The following is a 27,437-nucleotide window of genomic DNA, read 5'->3' as shown; positions in this document are numbered from 1 at the left end:
CAAGGCAGGGGAAACTGACTTTTTACCTGTAGGATGAGTCACAGATGAGTCCTTTCCACACAGCACTTGCTTGCCAACATGGCAAATGGCATATAGTGTTGCCCAATGTACAACCCATCCACCTCCACCTTGCCTGCTGCCATCCCCAGTGTGGCAGTGAAAGGCATTTGGTCCTCCAGGGCTGAGGCTGAGCACAGTAACCCTTCAGAAATGCCTGTCCAAACACAAGTAACACCATGTGTGGCCTGGGGGAGCAGATCAGCTCAAGCTAACCTTTATTGTGGCATTTCTGCATGTGCACAGAGGTAGATGCTGCAGAAGAACTACAAAGGGATCATGCGATTTGTAAACTTCTGACTGAACTCCCTTCACATCTCTCTCCTTTTGAACTAGTCTAACGGTTGCCTAGCTGTTCGGGGGATTTTACTGGCTTCGGACTGAAGTGCTGGGTCTGCTTGTTTGAAATGAACTAGCTCTCTTTTCTCACGTCAGCATTTCCACCTTACTCCCTCTGACTTCCAGGCTCTCTTCCTCGCACTCTTCTAAGAGAGTGCTGGGTAAACAGAGCTTCCCTCACTGAAGAAACTCATCCATTGATTCTTTGCTTCATGGCAAATGAGTCCACACACTCAGCATTTCCATAATATGGCACAGCTTTGATGGCTATATTTTTACAGCAGCTACCAAATGTCTAACAGCTGACTAGCTTCTCTTGGCCCTGTTACATGCTACCGTGCTGTCCTTTTACGTGGCTTCAAGACGGAAAAGGACCATAAATGCCATGTATCTGCTCACCATATATTGCCACTAGCAGAGGGGATTCCCAAAGGAGCAGAAAGAGGACATGGTAGGGGTATGGCTTAGAGGAGATGTTGTGGGGGGCATCAATGTTCCTTAAGGGGTGATTGCAACTCAACTTCTATCATCCGCTCGAATTCACACCAGAAGCTGGGTCCAGGGTAAAGGGAGGCTCTGAGGTGGTTTTTGTCCCTTTTGCCACTGCTGTGTCAAGAAGAGCTTCAGCAGAAAATAAGTTCCCCTCCCCTCCTTCTCACATGTTCCCTTCAGCTGAGTGAAATGTCCTCTTTAAAAATAGGAATGCTTCGGAGCTCTGGGAGGAGTGATAAGTCACAGCTTCTTTTATGTTCGCTCATGGAGAAAAAAAAATTAAATCTGTTAAAATAAAGCCAAACACATTTGGTTTCAGCTCAGCAAAACCAGGAGATTCAAAACCACCACGACACTGTATTTCTCCAGGCTCTTCTACCAAAGACTCCTGCAGCACTTCAGAAGCTTTAATTAAGCCTCCCAACCCACGTCTAAAGGAAGTGCCATAAGGGGAGGCCTGCAGCTAATCAAGCTGAAGTGGGGCAGTAGCAAGAAGAGATGGAGAAATCCTGAATATTGGGTGCAATTTCTCATGTTTTAGTAGATGTTTAGAAATGGCTCAAGCACACATTTGATGCCAAGCAAAGGAGCCTGCTCTGGCCTGCATCTGCAATTCACAGGCGGTAGTATCACACTAGCCTGCTATGAAAACACGAGCAAATATTCAAACAACATCCAACCAACTCATAGGGAGCACCCCTGACCCCTCACATACCTCCCACTCCAACACTAAGCCTAGAAACCTACCTACCAACAGAACAGGTGCAGCAGTAGGGCCATGCCTGTTAACACACTCCCCTGCCACTGTGTATTATTCCTTGGGTCTACAGTGTACTGGCAACAACAGTAGAGGTTACAGAAAGTCATGACAATGTGTTTGGGAGCTGAACGTGCTTGTCCACCAGCAAATGGACTAATATCCCCCCTCCCTTAATGCACAGTATGAACAGCTGCCAAATGGCACCGACTTTTCATAGACTGCTTGCATCAGGACAAGAACCAGCTATCTCAAGGAAGGGGGGGGGGGGGGGGGGGCGTGTCTCAGTTCCAGTTGCACTAGCCTTTTGAATCAGCAAATCCTTATTCAGCTTTAGCACTGGTTGGCCTGTGTGGTTTGAAGAATGCAGTTTTAAGGGGACTATTATAACAACGAAGACCTGTTGATTCCACTCCAGTAAGAATTGACAGGAGCTGTAGTGCAGGGAATTGCAGGATTACTGCCAGTAGAGCAGGCACCACCACTCATATGAGGGGAGTATCCCAAGATCACAGTTCTGTGGGCTCATTGTGTCCATTCAGTCAACAGAGAAGTTAGATGTGCTCAATATTTGGTTAAGGCCACTGGGATCTCGCACTTCTGTCTTGTGCTGCATAACCAGGAGCATGCCTGACTGGCTGTGAACACTGCTTTCCAAAGACTCAGTGCAGCCCATTATGAGCTCCACAGCAGCAGAAATACTGCCAGTAGGGCTCTGGGGTAGCTCAGTTTCTTCATTTGTTACATGCTACGTGCTCAGCCCTTTAGAAGCACAGGCAGCTCCAGCCCCACGTGGCTTACAAGTAGCACCAGCCTTTGGACAGTACAAGCCGGAGAGGAATACTGAACAGATAGCAACATAAAGATATATGGGTAGCTAGGCAGATAGAGAAACAAAAAGCACTATAACTCAGGTTCCTGTTCCCTGAGCCAGCCAGTCCAGTCCATGTCACTCTCTGGCTTTTCCACTGGAAGGTGATACAATGGAAACATGCATATTGAAGGGGTCATACCATGTAGTGATGCACAACATAGACCACCCCGAGCTCTCACTCCATCTCACCCTCCTTCAGCTTACTCAACTCTTCCTCCCTCTGATTGTTACTGCATTCGTTATTGTGACTAGAATACACTGCCATGGCGTCTTCAGGCGTTTCCATTTCCACCCACAGGCTTCTTTCTTCCTTTGATGGGATAGGTGATTTGTTAGTCTGCCTGAATTTGACATACAGGTACAGTAGAGCAGCAGTCAAGATAAGGAACAGAATCAGAGGCAAACTTAGGATGAAATGCAGCAGTGATGGTGACGAACAGATCCTGGAAGAAACTGTAGACTCTGCAACCAAGAAAACCACACACATAAAACCCAGTTGAATACAAGAGCAGATTTGACTCTTATCCCCTCTATTCCATCTTTACAGTGTCAGTGATGTTTGCAAAGTGGATTTCTATGGCTTATGATTCACTCATATGAGTGAAGTTACATATTACACACGGACCGTACTAAATCTGTGACATGTTAAGTGATGTTAAAATTAGAACGTTCAGTGACCAGTCACATGTTAAGGGTTAATACCATTTCTTGCCTGCACATCTCTGACTTTCCATTACAGGGCTGGTAAGCAGGAGTGTGGCTAGGAGCCAGGACAAGTGGGCTCTGTCCCTGCCCAGGGTGGAGGGGGGGGCTGGGCCTGGGAGCAGTGCATCCTGGGATGCTGGAGGATTGTGAATTGCTCATTTTATCTCCATGGAGCAGACTGAATTGACTCCAACACAAGCTAGGTAGTACAGCCCAGAATTATCCCTCACCTGAAGTAGTATAACTCTGAAGTGCTCAGAGGGCACTTAGTAAGAATTAACAAAAACTTTATAATGTGCGGACACTCATGTTTTAAGTGCCCTTAGTGTACTTTATGCGTAAGGTGCAACTTCACCCTCATATATAGTAATAGATTTTAAGGCCACAAAAGGCAAATATGACCTGACCATGACCACAGCTCATAAAATTTTGCCCTGTCACTTCCTTGGCTTAAGTTACTATCTGTGATCCTAATGGCATCTTCAGTGGTTTCTGGCATAGAGACAGCCAAGTGAAAAAGCAAATCCTGCTTTGACAGCATACCAGTATAACATAACAAGAGGCCTAGCTGCAGAGGAAAGGAGAAGTCACAAGTGCCTCCCTCAGTGCTGCATGTGCCTGGCTGGAGTCTTTGATTCCATGGAGTTAAATTTCAATACTGCACAAGCCATCTGCAGTCCTGAATTTTAGGTGCACCCAAAACACACTTCAGTTCTCTCTGGGGGACATATTGTTCTCAGAGGCCTTTCTGGTACACAGAGAAAAGGAAATCTGACCCAGAACATCTGTTCCCAGTCTCAGGAGGTTCAGATGAACACCAGAGAGCTTATGCAAACCTAGGGGATCCCCCCGGACCTTCAGAATTTTCCTAGAAGCTGAGCTTGAGGTATACACTGGATCATGCTGCAGAGCCAGATCCGGATTGAGGCCTTGACCCTGCAAGCACCCAGTCCAGTAAAACACTTCAGCACCAGAGTAATCTCTTTGAAGTCAATGTGGTTTGTGGCATGCTCAAGCACTTTACTGGAATAGGGGCAGAGCACCCAGCACTTCAAATGACCAGGCCCTGAAGGCCCCTTCATTCAAGGTTCAAAGCCAAGCTTCGGTGAGAAGGTAGGGGACAGTTTGCGATGCTGAGTTAGGATTGCTCCTCCTACTCAAGTCCAGAATGCTAAGATCCAAGGGCATCTATACACGTGCTGAGCGTCTGCTCTGATGCATGCTAATTAGCACGCTCCAGTGGTCTCTGTGTCACAGGTATTCAGCATCCCTATGCTTCAAAATGGCAGCTGGGGTGTTTTAACTAAAGCTCATTGAACAAGCTTTAGTTAAAGCACCCCTGCCACCATTTTGAAGCACGGGACACTGATACATGTGACGCTGTGGATGCTTTAATTAGAGTGGCACTCGGAACTGCTCTAATTAAAGCCCTCCCCCCAGCCCCCCATCCACCCCAGAGCACATGTAAAGATACCCCAAAGTTCTGGTTTGGGCCCCATTTTACAGAGCTGGAAGCAGAACAGGCTGAAGGAAGAAAGTTGTGAAAGCGCTTAGAGTTGGTCATGGTTACCTGATGGTAGAATCAACACAGTGTTGTTTCCTGAGTGCCTTTCACTCCTTTTATACCAGACTCTCCTAGGACCAAGCATCCACAACTCCACATGACAGTAATAATCACCGCTGTCAGACACCTCAGGCTTCAGCAGCATCAGCCTATATTGCAGCTTCCCGGGCCTCTCAAACCTCAGCCGGGTCCTGACACTGCTGTTGATGGCAGGGCCATACTGAAACACAGAGCTGTGGTTTATACTGACTAGTTCTTCCCTTCCTGCTCCAGTCACTCTCCACCACTTGACAGAGAAGGCGGTGCTGCTATTGCTGTTCAGCTTGGAAGTGAAATTGCAGTCTAGGTGGATGTCTTCCTCCCAGCCCTCTTGTAGCACAACTGCTGAGTCTCTCGTATGCACCTGCAGGTTAGCATCTGTCACCAGAGAGAGAGAGAGAAGAAATGGTGGCTGCATGTAGCTGGCTCTTTGCAAGGAAGAACAAAACCAATATCTAGTGTATTTTCTGTTAAAGGGCCCTTCCTCTGGTTATTCTGCCCCCAGGAGTTCCCTATGAGCTGGCCAGCATGGCCCCAAAATACTCAGAGACCCAGATCCTCCCACACAGCTTGCCAGAGCATGCCAGCCCTTCCATGAAGCACCCTCTCCAGCTTTCCCAACCCCAGATCCCAAAGAGTGCACCTTCATATTAACATACTGTACTCCCTGCTGGTGCAGTCTTAGGGCACCTAGCCACACTCTCTAAGTGCTCCCTTGTCTTGGCCTTGAGGCACCCCCAATACAACAGTCCTGGGTCTCCAGTTGTAGCCTGCCAGTGCACCTCCACCCTGACTACACAAGAACCCCTAAGAGATGTGGCAGATATGTGCTTGAGATGAGTAGTATCATAGACAGGAGACCTGGATGTGGTGCAATACAAGCATTACCTGGAGGAAGTGCTGTCATACTTGTGTACCCCGACAGCTCCAAGGCCTGCTGAACCCACGCTCCATTGCTGTTCTTGTACTGCCATTCTTGCACCTGGCAGTAGTACACACCACTGTCACCCAGCTCCACATTCCTCATCACGAGACTGAAGTCACCAGAGGATGGGCGGAGGAACTGCAGCCTCCCTGCCATATTCTCCTCGACAATCTCCACCATGCCTTTGGGATGCACCTTCACAAGGGGTTTTCCCCCAGAGTGTTTGGACTTGTAAAACCAGACAACAGACAAGAGAGATGCTTGTTGGTTTGAGCTCTGCGCAATGCAGTTCATAGTCACATCCTCATTTTCTGTAGATGAGATGGTGTGGTTTGTTTTTTCAACATGCAGTTTATTTTCTGTTGCAGGAAGCAAAGAGAAAAGGTCGTCAAGGGGAGATTGCATTCCAAAATTACAGAAGGAACAGAAAGGCTTGTTCTGGAGTGCTGAAAGGCTGATCTGAGTTTCCATGCAGTTTGTGGGAGATTTGGGTGGCCTGCTAAAGGGCCCCTTCCAGTAAGTGGAATTAAATTATTTTCCAGGGTTACAGGAATTCATGTGACCTGCTAGTGCACAATGTGCCCTATTAGGGCTGGACCCACCTCATGCTCTGCTCTTGCCTCCAGCCCCCATCTGCTGACTTTGGAAGGGAACCACTACACCACAAATGCTGGGAATAGAGAACGTATCAGCCTTCATAAGTGATCACCAAAGGCCTCTTCTCCTGCCCCCACCCTAAGCTGTGCTAAGCATCAGGTCTTTGCAGCTGTGAATCCAACCCTTGCTTCCTGTGGTTGTACCTGCCCTGATAATAGAAAATGAACGCTTACAGAAAAAAAGCCTAAGAACTTAGCTTAAAGGTTCACCATTTGCAAGGAGTTGTCATGCATCAAAGAGAAGAAATTAGGGTGATATGGAAGCAGAACCAAAACATTGGTAGAATAGGTAGACTGATGGGTGGGAGGAGATGCAACATAATTACAGTAAGACTAAAGGAAGTAACGTGGAGGGGATGTGTGGTAGGGCATAGGCTTGTATACATATAATGTTAAGGTTAAGGGGCAATTTTGCTTTATTAGAGAATGTGATGATTGGGGCAAGAAGCTATTGCTTCAGTTGTGATGTCCAGACTGTTTTACAATTTAGAAAACTTTGTGATGATAATAAGTGGCTGTTCACAAAGGGTGGGAAGGAATTTCTCCTCCATTGGTTTCACTGCCTACTTAGCTAAGAGCACTGACTGTATAATGGAGGTCATGAAAGGACAGAGGCCATGCTCTCAAGGCATTAGGTGTCAGCTGATGTTGGAGACAAGATGCTGGGTTTGGCTGATCTGATCAACCCTACTAAGTAATACTTTTCCTTTTAGAGGTTCACAGCCATCCCTTCTCCTGCCTTGGATGAGATCCTTTGCAAACTTGCATGTGACCTATAACTCCCAGCTCCCTACAAGGAAGACAGCTGCTTTAAGCCCTTGCTGGGCCAGTTCATTTACCTGAAAGCTTGAATTCCAGTGTGGTCTTCTCTGATTCCTTCTCTCCAAATTTGTACCAGCCACTACCAGCCAGCCAGAGCCACTCCTCCACAACACAGTAATACCTGCCATGGTCACCATGATTCACAGACAGAATATGTAGCCTGAATAGGTCATTAGAGACCCTCTCACTGTAGAATCTGGATTTCTGCCGTGGAGAGCTGAACTCTGTCCCATAGTCAATAATGTTGCTGAGGTTGGTCCTCATGATCTGGAGTGGGGCTGCATCTGCTGGAGGAGGTTGTAGGAAGTACCAGGCGACTGTTAACTGAGAATCCCTCTGGGTCTGTGATAGGACTCTGCATTCGATTTCTGCAGCTGTGCTTCCAGAGATGTCTAGGGATTTTTTCTGTGTGTCTAGTTCTAGCTTGCTTTCTAAATCAAGAAGCAAAGAATACTTAATATAACAGCTATCAGTATCAGGGCACCAGTAGGAAAGGGGTACACTTACTGAAAGCATGCCTTTAGAAATCAGCACTGAGGCCTTGGATGAGAATAAGTGCTAAGACCCTCATATAAGTCTCAGTCTAAGGGACTCCAGGCCCAAACTATAATCTGTCTTTTTAACTGCACTGCTTACAACATTCCTGTCATTTAAGCAAACCTATGAACACACCTTTTCTACCAATCCCCCAGAAGCACCTGTACAACAAACCAACCTGGTCAGCCCTACCACCACCATGTTGAAGTATTCACATCTAAGCATCAGGAACCAGTCCTAAATTGGAAATTCTCAGTGCAGACTCACCCACTGGATCATTTCTGAAGAAATGCACCAGTGAGAACCAGGGAGAAGTCAGAGATGGAAAAGGTCACCCAACCAAGCTTCCTCCCCATGCAGGATTGCTCCAATTCTGAGGTATTTCTAGAATTTTGCCCAGTTTAGGTTTAAACTGATCTCAAATGATGGGGCCTCCACACTTTCTCTTTCAGACCTCCTGCAAACATTTTCTGCTGATATTCAGCCCCATATCTGTTAGGTTATACCCCAGTGCAGCATGCTAAATAATTTAATCACCTTCCCTGGTTCTTGCCTATTTTACATAATAATGGTAGGTGGTGCTGGTTTATTGGATTGGAAAGTGCCTTTGATTCCAGTCCCCTGCATTCATAGGCACCTATTTACTCCCATATTTCCCCAGACTGCTACTTCTAAACCAAATTGCCACTTCAAACCCTCACACACAACCACAAGGCCAGGAACATTAAGAACACCCTTGGTTAGAGCAGGCAGAAGATGCCAGAAGCAAGGGTTTGACTTCAGAGTTATGGCAGTCAGTGACAGTGAGCAGGGGAGAGCTGGGAAAGCAGTTTGGGAGGGTGAAAGGAGAGCTGAGGTACACTGGCCACATTCCCAGCTCACTCCCTGTCCTGTGGGCAGAGAGGACATTTTTGTCTCCTGCATTTTTCACCACCAGACTTCCACCGGCATGAAAAACAAAAGCACAGCTTCAGAAATGGTGAATAATGATGGCCTTATTTTGCATGCAAAACTAAAGAGCCTATGTGGGTTTCAGTAACATTTCCTGCCTCATCTGTCTGCCTTGGTTATTAACTAGAAGTCTTGCAATGTGTTTCCAAATGTCCCTGGCCATTATACCTGGTAATTGTTCAATTAAGCACTGAATGACTAAGGCCAGCACAAGAAAAATCCTAATCCATTCTTCGGTTCTGCCTTCATTTCCCCTGGAATGATACTGTCACTTATCTGGCTAATGTGGCCTCTTTACAGGGCTTAGTTTTGATTTCACATAGCCTGTTCCTAATTCAATTTCTTGTGGGAAAGCAATACAAAACATACAAACACGCATCGTCTCCTACCCACACCTCCCAGCCCCAGTGCACAAATCCTGCTTTCTAAGGAACTGCTTATATTGGATGGTGAGATTCACTGTCTAAGCAAGGAGACTGCTTCTCTGAAGCCTTTTCTCTTTCCTTTCTCTTTCTTTTCAAGCTCTGTTTCATCACCTTGCACAGCAGAGGCTAAGGATGCAGAGAAACTAGCCAAACAGACACTGAACACAAGAGTGGGTTGTGCTGAGGGCTCCTGTGTCTTGTTGGGGGTGGCTTGGAGGAGGCAGCAAGAGGGAATGAATCAACCACATAGATGGTTCTTATATCCTGCCCTAGAATCCCTTACTCTTGCATTTCGCTAAGGCAGCTCTACTTTGCTGGCTACTGTAACTGAGAGGGCTGTGCCATGCTGCTAAGCATACAGAGAACTGGGAACAGAAATTAGCTCTGGAGTCTTTAATCCCAATCACACTGGTCTAGAGAAGACCAGGAAGACAAGAAGAGACTGCCTCTCTAGTGTAAAAGAAGTGCTTGATATTATGGACAAAGTGAGGTACTCAAATTGGTACCTCACAGTACCTATTCCCTCCCCATTCGTCCTGAAAAAACACTCTTCTCCCTGCCTTCCCTGCCTCCCTGTCTCCTGTTTTCTCTCTCTCTCTCTCTTTGCCCCCCCTCCCCTTCTTCCTTTCCACATCTTAAATCTCACTAGAGATGTTTGCACATTGCTCCCAAATTGAAAATACAATCAAAATGCCTTGATGCTAGGATCTGCCTCATAAAACATTTCAGGGAGGGTGAGCTAGATTGGCTACGTTCTACAGCCCTGATCTTCACTCAGCAAGAGAACAACAGTAGGATTTGCAGCCGAATGCAACAAGAGGCATAAGGCGGCTGTGGATAGGCATGCAAGGACAGACGGAGCTTGGAGTTTACACCATTTCTGTAGTTTTTCACTCCCTAAAAAGGGTTGCCCATCAAGTCTGGCTCCAGACACAGCTAGCAATCTTAAGAGTAAACAGATTAACTCACCATAACTGGAAACAGATTCAGCCCCTGAACATAGCCTCTGAGTGAAACTGAAGTGCTGCCTGGCTTTAGGCCCCATGGGTAAATGCCTTACCAGATCAAGGAGTCTGATTCTATGATTTGGAGGTTGACACAGACCCTACCTCTACCTGACCAAAAGGGAAGGAAACTGCAGAATTAAAGGCACGAATTATTCTCCCCCTTCCCCACTCCCTCCACCACACACAGACATTTTAACTGGGATAGGACACAACTGATCTCTAGCCTCAGAACAGAAGAGAAAACCTGTCTTGGGTAGTTAGGAACCAAATCGCAACAGCTCCAGGAATCAGCAAGGCCAGTGCTAACAGCATGGAAGCCCCCAGGTGTGCCAGGTGGCTCTGTAGGGGGTACTCTCCTTCTCCCAAAATAGTCACCTTAAATGTGGAGGAGCAGCAATGCACTGCTGTAGGGGCACTTTCTGGACCAAGGCCCAAAAAACTCCCACAAAAGACCTTGACTGCCTTCAGTCAGTAAAGAGACGAGGGGCATTAATCTGAGGCTTCATTACCCAAGTTAGATTATCCATTTTGCTCCCCTCATTATGCTTCCCTCCTCTAATTTCAAAGGGTATTCCTATTTTTCATTTCTGTTCCCAAATGGTGGCATTTGCAACCCACTGGTCAGTGTGTTATGTCCCTTGGGCATCACGGAAGATCTAGACTGGCTAGAAGTTTCCATTTCAATTCAATTTAACCAATACAGGCTCATGCGCTAGCTTTAGACATCCTCAAATTCCCCAGGATTGGCCAAGAGAATAGCTATCCCACAAGGCTGGGCTCATCCAAGACTCACATTGCTGGTTAGCTCCAGGCACTCCGGACAATCACCTTGATGGCAACCATCATGCATTACAACTGTGCACTAATGAAGAGCTGTTGTGTTGCATCCCAGGACGAATGGCATGCCAGAGAGTGGGAACTGTTTGTAGTGTCCAGTTTGCAAAGCACTTGAAGATCTTTGGAGGCAGACAACTATAGGAACATCAGCCAGGTTTTCAGGTGGAGCCAAGAAAACGCCTCTTTCACTCTGATGGGTTGAGTCAGGCTAGCTTGTAAGATGGCCCTTAGGAGCACAAAAAAAGTCCAAGAGAACTGGGACTTTCCCACAAAAGTTGTGCTGGGTTGCAAGCTCTAGCCAACAGATGCATCCCACTTTAGAGAGGTCAGTGTGGTGGCCTCCCTCAATTCACAGGAGCAAAAATATTCCTGTGTTTAGGCTTAGGCTCAAAGGGAGCTGCTGTTAAATTCTGATGAGAGAAATTGCTGGTGCAGTCCCTCTAAACATTACCTCAAGAGGATGCAGAGTGCTTTGCTACCAGTGCCTGCCATTCATGGCCGCACTGCTGAAAATCAATTACCATAAAAAGCAGACAGGCTGCTTCCCTTTCTCTTTAGTGCATAAAGATATGAAAGGGAAAACAGAACCAATTTCAATGTAATTAATTAAGCAAAATCTCCCATTGCCTGTCTTGCTTTGAACCCTGCCTGCTGACAATGTGCTTTTTGCTCTCCGACAAGCCTGGAAACAGCTGGAGCATGCAAAAGAACCCAAGTGTTTCAAATTACATGAAAACACACACACATGCGCATGCGTGTGTATGCTTGCCCACATGCAAAGATGCAGCAAATAGCACTATTATTACCTTAGGACCACAGGCTCCTTCTATGCTGTCTCTGCACAGAAACAACCCACTGTGCACAGCTTTGGCAAATGTCATGAATGAGTTTCTCCTTTCTCCTCCCCAGGACAAAATGGTGTGGTGCATTATAGGCTGGCAAAGTAAGATGCTGAACTGTCAGAGATGTCTGAACTAGGAATGACCTATTTTATGCACTTGTTGTCTTCCTGTAACAGAGTCCTACTCCAGGGGTGGCAGTGAAGTCCCTGGAGCCCCCTCAATCCTTATTAACTTCACTCCCTTTGGGCAATCTCCCCTTTCCCTCTCCTGTCATACCATGCTGTATTTCTCTTTTAGGAACAGGGAACCTGCTCTCGCATTCATGAACACGGGCATCTGTGCTCATCACCTTAAAGGGTAATGAAGTAGGCTCTGTCCTCCCCAATACCCATGCCCATGCCTCACAGATGTCACACACACTAAACACATAACCATCCCTACAGGCTATGGGCTCCTGGCTCTGTTCATCCTTACACCAGCCCCTCTCTGTGCTACGGGCATTCTGGCTCCCTTGTTCTCTGGCCATGGCCCTCCTGCCCTCTGGTCCTTCCCCTTAGACCCTGGTCCCTCTCCCAGGCCAGTTGAGATCCATGTGCTGTCACCAGTCTCCAGTTGTTGCCATTCTTGGCCCTCGGTCCCTGCTGAGCCCTGGCCCGGCTCTTAAGCCAGTGAGGCCTATGGGCACCCTGGCTCTGCCTGCTCCACGGGCCCTCTGACCCTCTGCTCTCTTTCCAAGCCTCTGGCCCCTACTCTCTCTCTGAGCCCTCTGGCTATTCTCTCCCTGAGCCAGTTGGGACCTCTGTACCTCCCTTTAGTCCCCTCCACTGACCACCAGCTGCCCCCCAGCCCTCAGGCTGCATGCTGGCTGTCCCACTGGCCCTACAGCTGAGCTCCCAGCCCTAAGACTGCATAACACAGACATGTGGTGTGAGCCAGGGTCACTCTCTCACCGGCCTGATCAGAAATTCCTTTCCTGTCAGCTGCCTGGATGAGACTGCCTGCCTACCTCAGGCCCTGGGCCTATATATACCTCAAGCCCCACCCCTTTCTGGTCATGTGTCTTCCCTGATGGCTGCCAATGCTGTTTCAAGAGCCGTCATTCCTCTGAAAGTGACTGGCATGCTAACTGCCCCGTCACATTTCCCCTTCCTGCCAAGGTATGACTGTAGTTCACGCTGCACTTCCTAGAGGTTTACTGTAGAGTAATCTGCTTCTCTTATGCTTATGTTCCTTTCCATAGATGCATGAATGACACGTGCCCCTGGCAGCTGGGGGGCACAGCATCAGTGGGAGTGCGGCGGCAGGAGTGTGGCAGTGGTAAGCAGGGAGCTCCCACAGATGCCGCCGGCGCTGTCGGCAGCGAGTGCCGACCAGGGGTCAGCAGCCACCCACAGATGCCACCGGTAGTGTCAATTGTGGCCAATGGCAATCATGGACTGCCCGCAGATGCCGCTGGCAGTGTTGGCGGCAGGGTCGCAAGTGGTGACCTCCTGCCTTCTTGTAGGTGGTGCACCACCACACTCAGGGGGTGCATGTGCACCTGCGTGCACCCCCTATGCATTGGTCCTGCATAGGTGGCATTGGCACCTGTCAAATCAATCCCTCCAGTCCCCTGGGCATTTTTGTGGCTCCTCCAGCAGTATTGCAGCGACCAGGAATGACTATGGTATCTCAAGGGCCATTAAGGTCATTGTCTTCTTGCTCCTGTGACTAGGGTGCCCCAACAAAGGCAACATACCAGTCCACTGATGTTTTTCCTGCCATTTTACATCACACATTTCCACATTACATAGAAACACCTGGATGCTTATCTTGCTGGGACCATTTGACCCCAGCTGACTTCCTGCCCCTTGGGCAGGAGGCTGGACCTGATGATCTTACGAGGTCCCTTCCAGCACTAACATCTATGAAATCTCTGAAATCTAATTCATTGTTCAGTGTCACAACTCGATCCCCTCTGTGTTACTGCTTCTCAGGTTCTCCCACCCATTAAATAGCTGTATTTCAGATACAAAATATAGAGCCCCTTTGAAAAAATCCAGGAAGAATGGAAACACATGGCAATGGATCAATAGGGAGAAGGCCGGGGCAGGGAGGTTGAACTTGAGGGAAAATATTAAGCCTATTGCCTCAGCAAGCCTGTCACTTCAGAGCATGGAGAGAGTATGATTTCAGTTCACTGAATTGTAAAGGCAACAATTAAATGGAAAGATTTTATGTAAAAAAAAAACAAAAGTTTTCTTCCTTAGCAGAACCACTACTAGAAAATTCCTTCAGCAAGTGCAACATAGGCCTAGCCTTGGGGTCACTTGCCTGTCTAGGTGTTCCTCTATGTTATCCAGAGGCCAGGTCACTAACTAGTGTAAACTGCTAGAGCCTTACTGACTTCAGCAGTTACACTGGGTGTGTCTACACATTCATTAGTGCGCTTTTGCTACTGCAAATTAAGTTTAGTACCTCTAATATGACATATTACATAGAAGTGCATTAGGCTGCCCTAATGCACAGTAGCAAAAACTAATGTCTTTTTAGTGATGCTTAATGTGAAGTAGATTCATTCCACTGCACGTTAGTGTATTTCTCACTATTTTTGCCATGATACTTTAATGTGCAGTAGAATAACCTGCTGCACATTAAAGTGCATGTGTAGACATGCTCACTGACTTACAACAGCTGAGGGATTCACTTTACTGACAGCAGATCATTGTCAAAGTCCTGCTCACTTCTCAAAACCACCACTGGCCTCAAGTGTCCTGCTTTGGTAACCGTCTGAGGAGACAGGGTCAACAACTGAATGAGCCTGGAGTCAACCCTCCAGCCTTGCCTGGTTCAAGTCTCCTGACACATGTGAGAGTGACTTTTCAGTGGCCATTCCCTCTTTATCCCCTTTCAACAGGCAGAGGCCTATTCTCACCAGTTCTAAATACACTTTAAAAGCATTTATAAAAGCCACCAGATGAGGCAGAGTTTATGCAGCCAGCACCCTGCTGGGGTGGCCCAGCTTCATGACCCATTTTGGAGGGTGCTCCAGCAGTTTTAAGGCTTAGGAGTCCAAGTAGCTGCTAATTATATTCTTTCAGATTTATGTCTATAACACACAAAGCTGCTACTGAGAAAAAGCATTTGCTGCAGCTCACCTGGTGGATTAACCTTTATTGCCACGGCATTAGACATCACTGCAGCAGCTGGAAGTCCTGCTGGGGGTGAGCTTTTCCTCCAGACTTCTGCATCACACCTGTATCTCCCCTCATCCTGCTCTGTGGCACTGTGGATTACAAGCTGGAAAGAAGATGTAGATTTTGAGAGTTTGGTCTTCCTCTGAAAGTGCGGTGTGGTAGTTCCCCATTTGATGGTGCCATCAGGCATGAGTTTGACTAGTTGCTGATAGCTGCCCTTCTCTGTGGTGGGAAGAAATTGCCAAGTGACAGATACTGGTGCTTTGTCAGCAACAGAGACGGTGCAGAAGAGTTCAAAATCTTGCGTCAATTTGATGGTTGCTGTTCGGGCTGTCAGCACAGCAGTCAAATCTGTCAATGAGGAAGGCCATCATTGGTACAAGGTTTAAGGTTAAAATACAATAATTCTCCCATCTTTAAGTCCTTCCTATATCTGTGGGTGCTGGGGGCTTGGTTTATTTGACAAGTGAAGTCAGTGCTCATGCCACTGAGGAACCAGTAGCTTTATCCCAATTCATGTTTCAGGGAGAAGTGTTGCCTCCAGGCTGACAATATGTACCTTAGGCTGTTGTGAAGCATACAAACCTTGCCCAGGCAATGGAGGCCTGATTAAAAGCAAACTCCATTCTGTCATTCCTGAACTCAGTTCTGCTAATGCAACTCCCCTTTGACCTGCACCCCGCTATTCCAGTCCTGACCCTATACAAAAAACTCTGAAATGTGCCTAGACCCTGGCCTGCTGCTTTCCCAACCTTCCCCAACCACTACCCTGCACACAGAACTTTGACGATGCCCCTTAATTCTGTTCTGCACACTCCAAAAATCAAGGTCCCTCACTCAGGACACTAGTAGCACACCCCAGTACAACCTGTTGTGCAATTTGAGTTCCACAAACAATGGTGTCGAAAGAAAAAATATCCTTATTTTGTGTTTCAAGAAGTTGTGGGACCATGGTGGAAGCTAAGAAATAACTGGCAGTTCCATGGTACCTGGGATTAGGCAGGGGCGGGCAATTATTTCGGGTGGAGGGTTGCTTACTGAGTTTTGGCAAGCCATCATGGGCCGCATGACAGGCAGCCAGGGGCAGATAAATATTAATTTTCTAATATTTTTAGGGGCCCCGCGGGCAGATAGAATGGCCTGGTGGGCCTCCTCCGGCCCATGGGGCTGCATTTTGCCCACCCCTGCATTAGGAGGACTCAAACAATCACTAATTATTCCTCCCATGACGCAAGCAGGATGCATTTCCTTTCTGGTACAGGTAGGGAAACAGAAGTATACGGCTCTTAAGTGATTTGCCTACGGTTGCACTGTGACTCAATGGCAGAGCCTGGAACACTCCCCAGAAATACTGCTTCACTGCACTGGATTTTCAAAAATGAACCACACTGCTTCAGCTAGGATAACATCCAACTGTAATGTAAGAAAAAAGGTTATACCAACTTACTGAGAGGATTAACCACTACAGAGGTTTCTTGGGCCTGTTTCCAGCTTCTGTCAGTATGCCACTCTGTCACTTCACATTTATAAGGTCCTCCGTCACTGATAGCTGAAATCTTGTATATGGCCAAGATGAACGTGGTAGGACCCACCCTTTCTAGTCTGAGGTTCTCCTGAGCACTGTGCTCCTGGAAGGAGGGGCCCAGGCTCAGTTTGCCATCCCGGTCCATACCAGCTACAAGTTCTGCCTGATCTCTGCTCTTTTTCAGATGCCACCAGTTCACGGACAAAGGGTATTTCGCTCCGCTTACTTCACAGCGAAAGATCAAAGTGTCTCCTTCCCATATTTGCTTCGCATTGCTGAACACAGACACTTGCAGGTTGCTTTCTGTGAATGACAATTACTTCAGGTGAAAAGCCTTTTCCAAATGTGCCTGAAACATCCTTATGTTAAACAAAAAGACAAGGCAAATTGACACAAAAACGGTAGGGTATTGTCAGGAGATTTTGAACCACCTATTTATTACTTTGCAGAGCCCTTCTTCCAGTGTTCTTCCCAGTGCCATCATATCAGGCAATGCTTCAGTGGCTACAATATAGTCAACTGGCAGACTTGCCCCTCCACTCTGCCTGCTAGGTTGAGAAAGCTACGTTCCTGGTTCCAGACCCTTGACAAGGAAACCTTGAATTCTCCTTTCTTCCCCACTAGCATGGACACAGCTTCTATCAGCTTTTCCCAATGAACACAGGTTTATTTACAGTTTATGAAGAGTTCTATATTTTTAGAGTTAATATAGCTATAGTCCATGTTCTGGCTTGCATCTACAGGATGTCACAACAAATACTACCCTTTGAGGAAAGAGCAGCCACCTTTGAAAGTCATGTGCAAACTATGACAGGCATGTGCAAACTAGAACAGGGGGTGAGGTGCCCATTAGGCAGGGAGCTGGAAAGGAGATGTACGGAAAGGAAGGAAGAGGTGCAGGGGACCTAGGCTGAAGGAAAAGACAGGAATAATTTTCAGAGGTGCCAAAGGATATGAAAGAATAAAAGGGGTTTTTCTAGCATGACTGGATACTCACAGCAAGACTCATATTCACTTAGAGCAGCTGAGAGAAAAGGAGTATTATTGCTTCTATTTTACAGATGGGCAACTGAGTGACTTGCTCAAGGCCCCTGTGCCAGAACCAGGAACAAGACCCAGATCGCCTGAGCCCCAGTCCTCATGCAGTCATAAGGTGTTTTCAGCCTTTGTCATACTGGATAGAACAGCTTGCCATGATAAAACAAGTCAAAGTATGTGTCCAAATACAGCACATTGAACCAATTTGATATTAAAATTATTACATTATTCTACAGGAATCACCCCAAACATAGCTGGAGGCTACTACCACAGAGTATTATAAACATGTCTAGCAGGAGAGCTTGATAAATGCAAAAAGGAAAGTGCTCTGATGGAAACAGTTGTGATCACACCAAAAAGAGGATCTCTCTCCTGTGTGTCTGGGTAGTCTCCTCAAAAGGAACCACAGGAGACAGAGAAGTCCTGTGCTTGCTGAAGAGAGAAACCCATCCATCTTGGAGGTCTGTGTGCTTGATCTTGCACAAATAGGTGTGAGGATACCGAGTTGGAGGTTTGCACTTTTCTTGCTGCTTACTGCAATAGACACATTAATAGCATTATTGTACAAAGCACTTACAGCACACCCATAGCCTTTGGGGAAAAGCAGCATTGTGGGCTGGCCACAGCCAGGGCGGCTCGCCATATAGCAACAGACCTCAAGCCATGAATCATTTCATATTTCCTTCAGAAGAAAAGTCATTTTGTTTAACTGACCTATTGGCTTCACATTGACATCAGTGCCTGGTGATGGCTTAGAGCGGATGGTGAGGAAACCTGTAGGCGTCTTTTCCTTCTCTGAAACTTCGCAGCTGTACGTGCCTTTATCCTTCAGCCCTACCTGATAGATATTGAAGACATGCATTTCACTGCTTTTCTTGACCAGTTGGAGCTGTCCCAATCTAGCTCTCTCTTCATACTCATTCTTCAAGACAAGTACCCCATTTGGGTCAATTCTGGCTACCTCTACTCCTTTAAAGAGCCAAATTACTTGGAACCATCTGTCCTTGCTGTTCTGTGAATTCACAAGGCAATTTAACTGCAACGGCATCCCTTCAGCAAGGGAACTTTCACTAGCAGCAGCACTGACATGGAAGTCCCTCTCTGTGGAAAGACAAAAGCAGGACATGTATTTTAAAACCCTTGTAGACTTTTCCCTTCCTACTCCTAGCTTTGTTAGAGTTAGGAGAGGTAGGGAACAATGTTTTGACACAAAAACTGTTTTTCACTGGAAAATACTTATCCGTTATAAGCAAAATGTTTTGTTGCAACGCACAAGTCCAATGAAGCTTTCACAAGGAGAGGTACCTCCGCTCCAGGATTGAATTTCTGATTCAAACCACAGACAGACCTCCATCCACCTCATAACAGGTGATACATCAATGAGTAGAGCATTCACCTAGCATACGGGAGACTCAGTTCTGCCTCATTCAGGCCAGTGCTCTGAATCTTTGTTTCATGCAGCCTATAGGTGACTGCACTTATCAGTCCATTCACTGTGGTTGGATTGGTCTTTTTCAATCTTGTCTTTTGAGCTGTTCCAGTTTGTTAATTCACTAGATCAGAGAGAAGGGGAGACAGAGTCTAGCCTACTCCAAGGTCCTCACCCCCGATCGGGCAGACTGAGGTTCAAGTTACTGGTGTTAAACACAGCAGGGACTCAAACCAGGGTCTCCTGTATCACAGGCAGGTGCCCTGAACGCTGGGCTACTGGCTATGCTGGGATGGATTAAGGTGTTTTTCTCTAAACTTTATAAGGGCTTGATATAACCCCTGTGAAGAAAATGGAAAGTTTCTTAAATTGCAAAAAATTTCAAGAGAACCTTAATCAACTGGGTTGCTTTGATAGGATTCTCCTTTCAGACAGACTGTTCCAAATATTTTTAGGGCTAATATACCCTGGCTTGTCATTTCCACTCTTACTTGCTGAGGAACCCTTCAGGAATTCTCAACATTTGAAAACATCCCAAAGGTGACTTGGAACAAGATTTAAGTGAAAACTGCTCATTGGTTATGGATTGGAGAATGTGACCTGTACCAAAATCTCATGCACCGAATGATCATGAAATCATGAAATGTCTGTACAGAAATAAAGTTTAGAACATGACCATGCCTCTGGGCATGCAACCAGGTCAGGCAGTCAACACGGCCATTGTTTTATTTTCTTCCATCAACATTACATAGATGATACTCATCTCCCCAGACAATACTGTATGTGCTATTGCCTGAAGATGGAGATATAACTGGTTCTTGAACTGTGATTATTTACTGAAGATAAATTATCCAATGAATTTAAACTGTCTGTTTCTAAACAATTCCATAAACTGAAGACTCAGTTTCTGCAGGCAGTTCTGGTATTCCCAGATATTTACTGAATGGCTTATAGGAACAATGAGGGAATTTGACCATACATCAAGTGGTTTACAGTTCAAATACTGGTGTAAAATGCGCAGACTGACTGTGAGGAGCCTAATATCTGAATCTAAATGGAATGAAAATGCCCAAGAGACTGAGAAAACTGTTTAATTAATAATTTCTCTTCCTAAATCATAATGTGTGATGGGTAACAGAATGCTTCCTGATAGGACGATGAAACTTTTAAAACAGGAGGATAATGGAAAGCAAATATTCTTTTTGCAGGTGGTGTGTGTGTGCGTGTGTGAAGGAACCTTGTCTGCCTGTGTGAACAGTGGCCACTCTCAAAACAATAGTAAACATCAAAAGCCATTCCTGTGTCTAGTAAATAATAAGACCTAGGAAATTTAATCAAACCAACCACCTATTTGGCATTCAAATGACTGCCCACAGAGAGCATTTCTGCAGTATTTTACCAGAGCTTGTCAGTACCTTACTCACACATTGTGCACAGCTCGATGACCTATTTTATATAATCATTTAGACAGCCGTTTCTTTTACCACAAACATGCTAAATCTTGCTCTTTCTCCTCCACCCTGGCCATTAATCTAGACCAAGCCTTGATCATCTTCTACTGTAGCCACCATCTTTCTTATCTGGCCTCCTTACCTCTCAAGTCAACCCCCCTCTTTGAAAGTTCTTCTATGAGAACAACTTGCCTTATACACCATTCATAGATACTAGGGTTGGAAGGGACCTCAACAAATCATCGAGTCCGACTCCCTGCCTAGGCAGGAAAGAGTGCTGGGGTCAGATAACCCCAGCCGGATGCCTATCCAGCCTTCCCTTAAAGCCCCCCAAGGTAGGGGAGAGCACCACCTCCCTTGGAAGCCCATTTCAAATTCTGGCCACCCTTACCATGAAGAAGTACTTCCTGATGTCTAACCTAAATTTGCTCTCTGTCAGTTTGTGACCATCGTTCCTTGTTACCCCCAAAAAGCACCCTGGTGAACAGAGCATCTCTGATCCCTTGCTGTGTCCCCCTAATGAATTTGTAGGTGGCCACAAGATCACCTCTCAGCCTTCTCTTGTGGAGACTGAAGAGGTCCAGGTCCCTCAGTCTCTCCTCATAGGACTTGTCCTGTAAGCCCCTGACTATATGAGTGGCCCTCCTCTGGACCCTCTCAAATCTATCAACATCCTTCTTGAAGTGCGGCGCCCAAAACTGGATGCAGTACTCCAACTGTGGTCTGACCAATGCTGCATTGAGGGGAAGTATCACCTCCTTGGTTCTATTTGTCGTGCATCTGCTAATGCATAATAAAGTGCATTTAGCTTTGCTGATGATTTTGTCTCACTGACAACTCACGTTCATTTTGGAGTCCACTATGACTCAGAGATCCCTTTCCGCTTCTGTGCTGCTGAGAGGGTCATTCCCCAGCCAATAGGTGTGCTGGATATGTTTACACCCTAGGTGAACCACTCTGCACTTGTCCTTGTTGAACTGCATCCTATTGTGTTCTGCCCACTTTTCTAACCTGTCCAGGTCTGCCTGCAAATCGTTCCCTACCCTCTGGAGTGTGCATCTATCAGTTTGTTTTCTTATTTTGACACCATTTGCTGAATTCCCCAGCACAGGGGTTCTCAAACTGTGGGTTATGACCCCATGGGGGGTTGTGAGCAACTTAAAAGGTGGCTGCAAACTTCCCAGGGGGTACGTGTGGTGATGTGGGGAAGTGGTGAGTGGCAGCAGTGGCTGCTGCATGCGAGCTCCCCATCCCCTGCCACCACCATCCAGCACTCGGGGTTGCGGTATCACAAAGTTTGAGAACCCCTGCCCCTGCACGTTCAATCTCCTCACGTTTACCTTCAAAGCCCTGACACCAGTCTCAGTAGCATGCATTTTTCTCATTCCTGTATCTACCCTGACCCTATTCAAGGCTCTGCCTTTGCTCTCTGTTGCCTTCATGCTTACAACAGTTCCCTTGGCCTAGTGCCTCAGCATCTATTAAATGGGAGAATTGTCACTGACTTCCCTGGGTGCAGGATGTGGTCCATAATAACCGTTCTACTGTCCCTAAAGCACACTTCTTTCACAAGACCTTTTTTGCAGTGCTAATCTACTAAAGAAAAAAAATCAACTTCATGAAAACCACTCGGAGTTTGCAGCTTCATCTGCTCATCCAGCCAATTATGCCTCTGAACTGCCTTGTCTGTCTCATTTAGATTGTAGCTCCCATGGGACAAGGACCAGGTCTCCCTCCAGTATAGTGCCAATCTGAATGACAGTGCTCAATAAGCAACAGTTTAATTTATAAAATCCACTGAGAGACAGGCAAAACTGTTCCGACAGCTTGAAAATCTTCTCTGGGAAATGTGTTCATTTTTATCAGGGAGGCTAATGTAAGCCAGGCATTTCATACTGATTCCCAGTACCTTTCCAAAGCATAACATGAGACCCCCTGACTTACACTTTCAAGGAAGAGGCCACACAAAAAAAACATTTATGACATGTTAATAAATCATCAATGGAAGATTAATTAAATTGATGATCAATTGTTTTGGAGCACAACACAATATCTGTCGTGTTGTCTGCTGATGTGTATATAATGCTCCAGAATGCAGGCTATTTGGCGGTTAATGGAACTGTGATATCAAATGCGGTCGACTAGTGTACTTTTCCCTCCTTTGAGGTCACAGATGATACAGCTTGTAAGTCTCAGGGCATTATTTTCTATGTACTGTGCTTTCAGTTCCTAAATAGTCTGCCTGCTGCTCGCTCCCACTGTGATTTCACTGTAGTTCTATCACATTGCATTGGTGCTCGCAGTCCAAAATAAAAGCTAGTGCAACTGGCCTGGGTCAGTAATCTCCCCAGCTCTAGTACTAGTTGCTACAGCTTTGAAGTAGAGATTCAAAAGTCACTTTGGCCATGGGCTGCAGCAATGTAATGTCTGTACAGATCAGGCACAGAACTGGATGTCATATAACCTCGCCAGTGGCTATAGAAGCACACACTCTGTGTCCAGGAGAATATAATAAAGGGCCCTTGTAGCTATCCTCCCCTGCCTCCTGCTGTTGGATGAAGGAGCAGATCAGTAAAAGCTTACCCCACCCTCACTTGCCAATTCTTGCTAATTAACCAAGGTCTCATGGCATTTGGTGGGTTTTAAAAAAAATCCCCAGCTCCTGGAGTTAGGTGAACACATGAGAATCTCAGCTTTCACTTAAAAGAACTAAAAGGACTCAGATACCAGAAAGCAAAGAACCACCCTAACTTAACTCATTATGTTTAAACCCAGCTTAACCTTTTTAAGCCCAGCTTTTAATTTTGGAGACTTTGGGTTGCTAATACTTCGGCATTCTGAGGAATGTCTGGTGACTAAACCCAGAGGACGCTTCTCAGACAAGAGCTGTCAGGGTTGAAATCTCGAGAAATCTCATGGCTGTTCACTCGGCTGCAGGAAGGGACATTATTTTGTGCAGTGACTTAATGACCTTGTGGGTGAGGGAAAAGGCCTTAGAGAAACAGGCCCTGGGCATGAGACAAATACACACTGGAGTAATTGATATAAAAAAAAAAAAGGAGTGGGCACACAATTTTCAGTCCTACACTGGCTTCTAGTAAATTATTAGAATCCAGTATAGAATTACTCCAGGAAAATCAGGGATAAATCTACACCAGGCAAGTGGTGTCTGTAGATCCTCCTGGGGTAACATTCATTCAAGACAGACAGACTATTACCTACTCCCTCCACAACCTAGTTGTAAGGCACTGTAGTAATGCTTATGGTGTGCAGCACAGGAGAAATGATTGTCTCTCCCAAATACTTGTGTAATTTATAATAGTGTAAAGACCAGATGTGACATGAAACAGTTGCAAATACATTGGTTACACCCCGGAGAATGACACAATTATGCACCCGCGAAATTTTGCACATAAAAGTTATGACCATGCATAATTGCGTAACTTTGCATAATTCAACTTGGGTGGACTCTGTGTAAGCACCCCTGCAGGGCTCCTGGCACTTAGGAGCCCCATGTAGAGTCACCGAGCATGGTGGTGCATGCAGATGAGTGGGGAGGGGAGCTCCTCCCTGTAGGATGGGGTGGTGGGTGTGGGGTTTGTGGGTGGGTGTGGGCCTCCCCGCCACATCCCCCTGCCTTTCCATGGTGCACAGACTTTGCTTCAGGCCCTCAGGGCACTCATGGTCATGGCAGGCAGAGCCCCCAGTAACGCATGTCTCCAACTGAGTCCCAGGGGTTGCACGTGCTGGCAGAGAGCCAGCTCAGCCTAGCCCATTGCTGCACACCTTTGAACCAGACCAGGTTGGCTCCAGGCCAGCATATGGGGAAGGAAGCTGCATGTGGAGACACGGAGCCTGCCTGGCCTGATGGTGCATGATTCCCCATGGCTCCTAGTCTGCATGCCATCAGCCTGGGCGGGCTCCATGCCTCCACGTGTGGCTTCCGGCACTCCAGCAGGAAGGCCCATGTAGAAGTATGCAGCTGGCCTGGCCCAATGGCACATGGCTTCCACCTGTAGTGCCGCAAGCCCCATGTACTGGCATGGAGCCAGCCCAGTCTGATCCAAAGCCATATGTCAGCGGGACAGGCCAGGCCAGTCCTTTGCCACCATGTGCAGCCCCCAGGACTCAGCACATAATTTTGAACTTTTGTGCACATAATTCCCCAGGGTCTCCAGAACCTCAAGAAGCCTGACTTGCATTTATACCATATTAGCTTTGTAAAGGAGCTTTGATGTACAAGAAAACTGGGCCCACTATGCAAGTTTGTGAATAGGTTAGGATCCCTTTACAAGTACTCAAATGTAAGCCAAGGCCATTTTAGATCAATACCATAAATCAGTGATATGCTGTAAGCATCTTACCAAGGCTTGTGACAGTCAGCAATGTCTGTTCGGTTTGTTTCCGAGAAATATCTTTCCATGTCTTATCAGGGTCCTGAATCCACTCCACTGCCTCGCAGTACAGTTGGCCCTGGTCAGAGGGTCTCACTGTGCTGATGGAGAGCTTGTATGTGGTGTCTCCGATCTTGCCCAGCTGCACGTCCCCTGACAAAAACCTCTGCCTGTAAGAAGATCCTGGAGACAGCACAAAGTCCTTGGATAGGGAAAGGATTTCCATGACTTGACCATCTCTGGCTATCTGGTACCAGCCAACAGACAGGTGGGTGTGCTGAGCAGTAGATTTTGAAACCTCGCATGTAAGCTCCAGTGGATCTCCTTCCATTTGGTCCAGAGTCTGGGGGCTCATACTGGCCGAGAGAGTGTCTGGAATCACTAAACACAAGAAAAGACAGCCAAAATGGCCATTTGCTGTAGAAACCATGTATGTCACCGTGGACTCAAAGCTTGTCCTTCAGGGCAGAAGGGACATTTCTGTGTAGCATCACCCTTTCAATACCACTTGTAGCCAATATTCCAGCCCTTTGACAGCTTGTAAGTGCTAATTGCTCTACATTGCCCTTTTATATGACCTTTCCAAGGCCTGTATATTTTTACCCTCCAAAGTATTTCAATGTGATCTTTACTAACTATATCAGGAAAATTATTAGAAGACATGGAGGCACATAGTACAGCTTCCTTTCCATTTAACCTGGTTGTGGTTAAAAGGCTCCAGAGTAAATCATGTCCAGCCTTTCCTGGCCAAAAGTACAAGGTGGCACAACATTAGGAAACAGAAAAAATTTGGGCAGGGAGCAGAGCATTCAGGCTTCTTAGAGGTTTCCATCCATTTGTCTCCTGAAAATAATGCATCACCATTTAGGTAGGAGAGCTCCAAAATGCATGAACTTCCCTCAGTCATGGTTCCCTTTCCAATCCCAATTTACTTTTACCTCAAGCTCAAGAAAGAGGTTCCTCCTCCTTCCTCCTGGTACTCTACTCTTTTCCAAAGCCTTCCTTTATAGCTGTCACCCTTTCCAATAACACTCCCATGTCTTGTAAGCCTGCTTTGAAGGATGCTGATGGTCAATGTTCAAGGCCTGTATATTTTTACCCTCCAAAGTATTTCAACGTGATCTTTAGTAATTACATCAGGAAAATTATTAGAAGTCATGGAAGCACATAGTACAGTGTCCTTCCCTGCCTTGGAGGAACACAGTTCCTCCTTTTCTGTAGATGAAGTGAGGGATTTGTGACTGCTGAGAAAATTCCAGGATTCTTGTCCTGGGGCAACAGCAAAACACATCAGATGGGGAAGAACAGAAGTCTCAACCACCAGGCCCTGGTCACCTTATCTCCTCTCCCAGGCACCGCCTTACCTCACTTTGCTTGCTGCCCCTCAAACCCATCTGTCACCACCAGCTCCCTCTTAATCAGAGGAAGGAAGCAGTAGGGGAAGAGGCAGGTTACTCTGGAGGATCCTAAAGCACTCTCACCACCCCCTTCATACTATACTCCAGTAAATGAGGCTGCTCACACATGGGGGGTTGCTGTCAGTGTAAGAGAACTATAAAAGCCTGAACCATCATATTCTCCCATCCCCACCAGCATGCAACTGAACAGCAAGGGTGGAGCTAACAGAGTGGTGGCCCTCCTTTTCTAGAACCTACCCGATAGGTGCATCTTGGCGCTGTAGTTCCCAAAGTGCCTCTCGTCGGTGTTGGGCGTGTGGCACTCGTACTCTCCGGCATCCTGGTCCTGGAGCTCAGTGATGTGCAGCAGGACAGAATCTCCTTGGAGCCTCTCCACATAGATCTCTTTGCTCCGGACACGCTGTGCATACTTGGCATAAAAGAAGGAGGGGTCCTTGGTGCTGATGATCTGTATTTCTTGATTTGGGGCAGAGGGCAGGTAAATGTACCACTGGAAATTCTGCTCCAAGGGACCCTGGTAGCCACTCACATTGCATGCAATGGTGATGTTGTAACCTCTCACCCGGTAAAGAGGCCCTTTCTGAACAGTCACTACCCTCTGGCTGAAGCAAAGGCCTGCTTACAAAGAACAAAACAGTGCCATGTACTATGTAGTTATTGCATATGGCAATACAGGTTCTTCAGTGACTATATTACCAAAAACAATAGAAAAAATGGGAAGGATCTAGGTTTTTAAAAGGTATATGGAATCTGATTGTTACAAGTGCAAGTTTGCAATCACAGGCCTAATTTGCTTGTGCTTGTGCTTAAGAGGGAAGTCATGTAACAGCATGAGTACAGATGTGTGTGGAAATACCCTATTTGCACAGAGAGCAGCAGTCACTGCACATCCAAACTGAAGACTTAGTGTTTTATGAATCAGTGTCCCTTTAATAATTATTATGCTTCCCTCAGCCCCATGTAAGTCTCTTCTGGATGGGTCGGAGGCAGGAGACAGAGCTGAAATCCAAGCACCACATTTTTAAAGAGGCAGATAAAGCAAAGCCTGATGATCAAGGGAGCATAACAAACAGGATAAGATGTTTCAATGGAGAAAGGTCTACAGTCATAGACACATTCTGCCAGCAGGTAACACAGCCAGGGTAGAAGGTTACAAAAACCACCTACTAGTTGGGAA

General features: G+C 46.6%; 1 protein-coding gene across 1 annotated transcript in view; it reads right to left on the bottom strand.

Annotated features, from left to right (window-relative positions):
- Positions 1-1,918: 1,918 nt before the first annotated feature.
- LOC102566363 (immunoglobulin superfamily member 2) overlaps positions 1,919-27,437 on the bottom strand; it is a 37,198-nt gene continuing 11,679 nt past the window's right edge. The window contains exons 2-10 of the mRNA XM_059724328.1: positions 26,498-26,878; positions 24,813-25,223; positions 18,283-18,669; positions 16,453-16,833; positions 14,967-15,356; positions 7,248-7,661; positions 5,716-6,111; positions 4,795-5,205; positions 1,919-2,981 (exon numbers count right to left, since the gene is read on the bottom strand). Of these exons, the coding sequence (XP_059580311.1) occupies positions 2,695-2,981; positions 4,795-5,205; positions 5,716-6,111; positions 7,248-7,661; positions 14,967-15,356; positions 16,453-16,833; positions 18,283-18,669; positions 24,813-25,223; positions 26,498-26,878 (3,458 nt within the window). The 3' untranslated portion in view covers positions 1,919-2,694. The remainder of the gene's footprint in view (positions 2,982-4,794; positions 5,206-5,715; positions 6,112-7,247; positions 7,662-14,966; positions 15,357-16,452; positions 16,834-18,282; positions 18,670-24,812; positions 25,224-26,497; positions 26,879-27,437) is intronic.

The sequence above is a fragment of the Alligator mississippiensis genome, chromosome 1, assembly GCF_030867095.1.
Source record: "Alligator mississippiensis isolate rAllMis1 chromosome 1, rAllMis1, whole genome shotgun sequence".
Lineage (NCBI taxonomy): Eukaryota > Metazoa > Chordata > Crocodylia > Alligatoridae > Alligator > Alligator mississippiensis.
This window is presented reverse-complemented; position numbering and strand designations above follow the sequence as displayed.